The sequence below is a fragment of the Sphaeramia orbicularis genome, chromosome 13 (genome assembly GCF_902148855.1).
Source record: "Sphaeramia orbicularis chromosome 13, fSphaOr1.1, whole genome shotgun sequence".
NCBI classification, from domain to species: Eukaryota; Metazoa; Chordata; class Actinopteri; order Kurtiformes; family Apogonidae; genus Sphaeramia; species Sphaeramia orbicularis.
In genome coordinates, this window is record NC_043969.1 from 18,279,484 (window position 1) to 18,285,784 (window position 6,301).

General features: G+C 38.2%; 1 protein-coding gene across 2 annotated transcripts in view; it reads left to right on the forward strand.

Annotated features, from left to right (window-relative positions):
• The window catches only part of golim4a (golgi integral membrane protein 4a), a 31,368-nt gene extending 25,434 nt beyond the window's left edge, over positions 1–5,934 (forward strand). The window contains exons 11-16 of one of the 2 annotated variants that reach the window (XM_030152956.1): positions 1,199–1,275; positions 1,389–1,462; positions 2,580–2,780; positions 2,874–2,942; positions 3,120–3,215; positions 4,723–5,934. In XM_030152956.1, the coding sequence (XP_030008816.1) occupies positions 1,199–1,275; positions 1,389–1,462; positions 2,580–2,780; positions 2,874–2,942; positions 3,120–3,215; positions 4,723–4,857 (652 nt within the window). In that variant the 3' untranslated portion in view covers positions 4,858–5,934. The remainder of the gene's footprint in view (positions 1–1,198; positions 1,276–1,388; positions 1,463–2,579; positions 2,781–2,873; positions 2,943–3,119; positions 3,216–4,722) is intronic. The other variant, XM_030152957.1, reaches the window with a different exon arrangement.
• Positions 5,935–6,301: the final 367 nt, after the last annotated feature.

Genomic DNA, 6,301 nt, shown 5'->3' on the forward strand with positions numbered 1-6,301 from the left:
TCTTCACGTAAAATTTGCATGAGGAGAAGCGAGTCATGGCGTATAAATGACTAAATCCCTGCCAAAAAGTCACATAAACAGATATGTATCTTGACAAATTTGTCTTTTTCGGTGTGTAGTTTCAGTGCAGACATTCAACTTTATTGAAACAAGGGAACAAACTGTAAAACACAGCTTTATTGAAGACTGCGCACACTGAAATAGTTGCCCATTGGCAGCATTATTAGCATATGATGCCCTCTGAGCCACACTAGGGCCTGGCCAAGCGAGTAGTGGAGTGAGAAAGCGCTGTGCAGCAATACTAATTATTCCATATCTGTTTTTAAAAATTGATTTAGCAGCAGCCATAATAGCTCAAATTGTAGGTCTAAGAAAGTACTTTAACATGCCATTAAGGAATAATAACCAAATATTTAATAAAAACATGAATTTGTCATCATTGATAAAATAACTGAGGAAAAATATACAACAGTTATTCAAGGTTTGGAAAAAATGCCAAAAAGTACTGTTCCCCAAGGAAAGTGCAAATATTTAGCATACCACACTTTTCTTAATATATGAGAGTAAATTATATCCAAAAATGAAACTGGTGTCATTTTTATTTTAGTTTTAAAAAACATTAATTCATGGTAACGGAGTGAGAATCTAAAAAAGGAATGGAGTGAGGTGTTTGTTCAGTGTGATCCACCAGAATAATAATAATCAAGATTTGATTAAGATACTGATAAAATTTTCAGTCTTTGGCGACATAGGTTTCATTACTATATTTAATACACATCTTTCTACTGTTTTGTTTTGTTTTTTTTTATAATAAATAACCGTCAAAATCAGGATGTATTTGATTATTATGAAATATAAGATTAGACAGGTATATATTCTGAACATATTTATTTACACATTGCTATTTCCATTTTGAATTTATGCTGTATACATTCATTTACAACCTTTACTGTTGTTAATTTACACTGTATTCTCATATATTTTCTTATATATCCAGTTGTCATTCAGGTACAAATTAAATAAACACAGTTTTAGAAACTAGAGAAATATGTCTTTCATGCTGAGTAATCAAAAGTATTGTTTTAGAGAAAAAAGAAATTGACCCTAATGTTTACTTTTGCTTGGCCAGACCCATGAGTGTTTCTACATATTTGTTGACATTTATATGGCTGACCTGCTCTGTTGTTGTTGTTATTAGGAAAAGGTCTGAATATGAGAACATGGACAGTGATATCGTCCAAGGAGAAGAGGACCATCACAATGACGATGAAGAAGGTGAGACCGAAAGATAAAATCACTTCAATCAGAGAATCTCAGTTTCTAGGTCCTTTTCAGTATTTAAAGAACTCAAGTAGCGGCTGTTTCTTAGTTTGTGTTGTGTGTTTTAACAGAGAGAGATGATCATATGTTACATGAAGATGAGGAGCAAGAAGGGGATCACAGAGTCCCACCACATCAGCAGGTCTGTCCATCTGTCTGTCCTCACCTGTTTACATGTGTCTTAAGCAGCTCTTCATTACCTCCGCCAAGGAGGTTATGTTTTTGCCAGGGTTTGTTTGTCTGTCTGTTTGTCTGTCCGTTAGTGTGCAACATAACTCAAAAAGTTATGGACAGATTTTGATGAAATTTTCAGGGTTTGTTGGAAATGGGATAAGGAAAAAATGATTAACTTTTGGGGGTGATCCGGAAGAAATCCTGGATTCTGGATCACTTTGAAATTTTCATTAACATTGTGGTAAATGGGGCCAAAATTTTCGTTTCCCAATATCTTGCTTAATTATTGACCAAAACTCATGAAATTTAACTCAGGAATTGACAACGGGGTCCTCTATCACATTTCAAAGGCTGATCCGGATCTGATCCAGGAGGCGGATTTTATCTCAATTTATATAAAAAATGGGGGTGCCCTTACTTTTTGGCCTACTGTGCCTTTAATATTAAAGGTAGAAATTTCTGACAAGCGCCATCGTGTAGCTCAGTCAGTTCCGCATCAGGAGTATGCCACCGGATTTCATGTAGCTTTAATACTTAGGAGCTAGATCCAGAAGAAAGCCGCCATTACGAGAAATGTGATTTTCGTGAATAACTACTGAACTAATAAGGATATAATTATGAATCCAGTTGCTAAATGTATGTTTTCATGGTCAAGGAATCTTAAAATATAGGTAAAATAAATATGGGACTAATATTTATGGTGGAAATCACAATATGGGGGAATTGTGCAAATCTCATGCAATTTGACTCAGGGATTTACAATGGGGTGTTCTATCAAATGGCAAAGACTGATCCGGATCTTTCAAAAAGTTATGGACAGATTTGGATGAAAATTTCAGGAAATATTGATACTGGCACAAGCAACAAATGATTAAATTTTGGTGGTGATTGGGGGGGGGGGGGGGGGGGGGGGCACTGATCTGCCTTGGCGGAGGTCTGCGCTCTCAGAGTGCTTTTCTAGTTTAACCATTAAATGGACACTGGTGTATTGTGTTTCTCATCCGTTTAGGACAAACAATCCACTTTTATCGCTATATTCCTAATGTCTTTATTCTTATTTTCCACTGTGTCACTGTCTACTTTAGGCTGCATTAGACGGAGAACCGGACCCTGAGGATGACCCCAACAACCAGGGAGAGGATGAGTTTGAGGAGGCTGAAGATGAGCAGGTGCATCACAGGGTCGCTGAGGAGGTGGTGGAGGAGGAAGAAGAGCCAGCAGGACACGCCCAGCACATAGATACACACCAAGGACCCGAACAGCCTGCTGTGGAGGAGGAACTAGTGGTGAGTAAGGGTCTAAGGAAGAAGGAGAGAAGAATGAAGTTAATGATATAGATGGATGACGACTCAAATAATCTGCACTCTGTTTATGTTCAGATGGCTGGAAACCCCGACCAACAGGAAGACACACTGGACGACCAGTACCAGGAGGAAGGAGAGGATGAGGTGTGTGTGGCACATGTTGTCAAACATGGACCTCAATACTGATCACACACACACACACATTACTGTAAAGCCACAACACTACTAGACTGTAAACTAATCTGTGTAAATGTGTGTGTGTGTGTGTGTGTGTGTGTGTGTGTGTGTGTGTGTTTGTACCTTGTTGCTGGTGTCCTGAAGGCCCAGGAGGACATAGCCGGTGGGCAGAAGAGACAGGAGGAGGAGGAGGTGGAGGAGGAAGGAGAAGATCCATATAATGAGGAGAACATAGATCAGGTGAGTTTATCTTTTCCTCCACATGCAATAGACCACAGGCCAAATAGGTTACTGTAATTTCACAAAGGCCATTCTGATTTTATTTTAAGATGCTCAGAAGGGCATTAAGTTGATTTGCGATAATATGAGAAAGATAAGATATGTCACCAAACAGATGGAGAATAAACAACAATGTTTGAAGCTTGCATTTGTACTCAGGGAGGAACTCCTGTAGCATGTTGAAGCTTTGGAGATCAGTGAAGATTACATATTTAGAGAATCCTTTTAGTTTTACTGGGCGTGTGTGTCAGTGTTAGGCTCTTGTAACCTAACTCTGGTCAGTGTGTGTTGGGAAATGAAGGAGATCAGGTGGTCTCTCATGGTGTCAGGTGACCACCAGGGTTCAGTGAGGTCAATTCAACCTAAAACAATCACTAAATGTACAAAATCCATTATGACATATGTTATACTTAATTATATAATGTTTAACTGTTACTGTGTTTTTTTAGAAGTAGTGCAGAGTCTAGTAGATGACAACTGTTAGAATAAACTAAAGTATGTTTGAACAACATGTGCTGCTTTTTGCAGTTTTGTTACTGACTCTGACTGAATCTATTTCTAATCTACTCTTTATGCCACTGGCACTGTTCAGTGTTCAAGATAAAACGGGTTTGTCTACACGTCCTCCAGCAGAAACCATCAAAATCACATGCATTACATTTAGGACAGTAGAGGAAAACAAAGGCAACAGGACCTCACTGATCATTTCAGAGTCTTTTTATGGTACAAAAACACCGTTTTTCACAGAGTTGAGTTCCTTTTCATTTCTCACAAGTAGACAAGGATACGTTTAAGATGTTTTCATACAGTCAGTACAATACATTGGTGTATCTGTAAGGCCCTCTTACCCTCTCTGACTTGTATTTTATAATGTGCTTGTCACCTAATGAGTGACCATACTTGGTAATTTGAGTTTAGTGGAGTTTCTGGTACCGTTGGGCTTCATTCATCCACACTGGGTTCTGTGTACATCACCTGTTGTGGTTTATTCAGTGCAACAGTTCATATACTATCCTATATTCCCTGTGTATATCCTTATTTGTTGTTCATACTGTATATCCCATCTGTGGTATAGAGTTAGCTTTTATAAATTTCAGTAGTTCTAGTTGTACTTTAGTAGCATATGTGTATTTAATATTTTATTCTGGAGTTTTTTGCACATGCCTACAATTTTTCGAAGTATTTTGTGTGATATTTGTATACAGTCCTGTTTGCACTAAATGTTTTTGCTGCTAAACAAAACAGAGCTGCTAAACTGATTTTCATTGTTCCTGTTACAGTGACAATAAAGATCTATTCTATTCTATTCTATTCTATTCTAACTTAAGGCAGACACCTCATTTCCTCAAACTGTCCCAACAGTGTCAGTGTAAACATGTTCAATGACCATTTCAGTGATGTTGTAACTGACTGGTTTACTAGTACATTTAGTGGGTATTCATTAGTTTTATTTTGTGATTTGCTTCAGGATGAAGAAAAAAATGAGGAAGGCCCAAGAAAAGAGCAGGATCACAGGAATAATGAGGAAGAAAATTATGAAGAGGAGGTAGAGGAGGATACTGCTGGTCAAGACAGACGAACCAATCGGAGAGCGGAGATGTAGCAGAAGTGGACGTTGACCAGTTACAGTGCCTTTCCGGCTGCCCATGAAGCCTATCAGGTCCTTCTTTTTTCCTTGTTTCCCAAAGGAATAAAATCAGCCATCCACTCAGAATTCTACGTAGGAAAACTGGGGTATTTCTGCCCGAAGATGGGAGACTTTTACCAAACACTGGGGGTTGGGACTGATCTGCGTACACTGTGGAAATGGACAGAATTTATACAGAGAAAATAGGATCTATATATATTGTAATGTGTTTAATTAATTTGCTTTTCTGTCTCCACGCACGTCTGCCTGATAGCTTGTCTGGTTCAGTTTTCCAAAACGCAGACAGGCAGCGAATGTATTTCTATTTTTTGTTGTCTTTGAGTATTTGTTTGAAAAAAAAAAAAAAAAAGAAAACAAGCAAAGATAAATTATGTTAGCCTCACGTTGTCCTAATGTTTCAGTCTGACTTTTGTTTTCTACGTAGTGCTCGACTTTAACTTAAATCGTGCATTCCAATCAATCAAGTCTTTTATCTTATTTATTGTTGATTGTTACAACTCTGACAATCGGAAAAGGTGCAACACTAATCTTTCTCATGACTTGAAGTAGTTTGTGTCATCATGACTTTTTAGTTTTTTTTTTTAACTTTTTAAAGTATGCACCATTCTCACTGGATATTTCTGGAAATGCCAATCAGAAAATGTGTGGCAAAGCCGTTCTGTGTGAGAGTCTGCCTGACATTTCATTCTATTTTCAGAAACCTCCTCTGGGTCGTAGTCCTTTCAGTTCATTTCAATAGAACAGAGTAAGTCTGTTAAGTGCTGAGCCTCTTGCATATTGCTAAGTAAGTACTATAAGTGTAGCCTTAAATGGAGGCCGGTCACAGGTCTGCTTGTGTGAATTAAATTCACAAAACCTAATGCAATTTTCTGCCAACCTCTGTAGTCTACTGTACAATGTATAGTAAAAGAAATGCTGAAAATATGTACATTTTTCCAACAGTTATATTTGATACAAAAGAAGTGGGATTTCATTTGCGTTGAACCATGTTTGTTACTGGAATTGTGTGTGTAATAAAGGTGAGGAAGGATATTTAATGGTCTTGTATGTTGATTTGAGGTGAGAAACCCATCTCTGGATGCACTATGGCGGGGATCACCAACCCTGGTCCTGGAGATCTACTATCCTGCATGTTTTAGATGTTTCCCTCTTCCAGTCCACCTGTTGGTTGTTTTCAGGCTTCTGCAGAGCTTGATGATAGGCTTATTTGAATCAGGCATGTTAGAAGAGGGATACATCTAAACCATGCAGGACAGGAGATCTCAAGGACCGGGGTCGATGACCTCTGCACTATGGAGTAAGAATGACGACCGCGTCTTTCACAAATATCTCTGCATACCTCGATGAGTGACACTGGACAAAGGCTGAAACTTAAAAACAATGTGAAAGCCATTGTTAA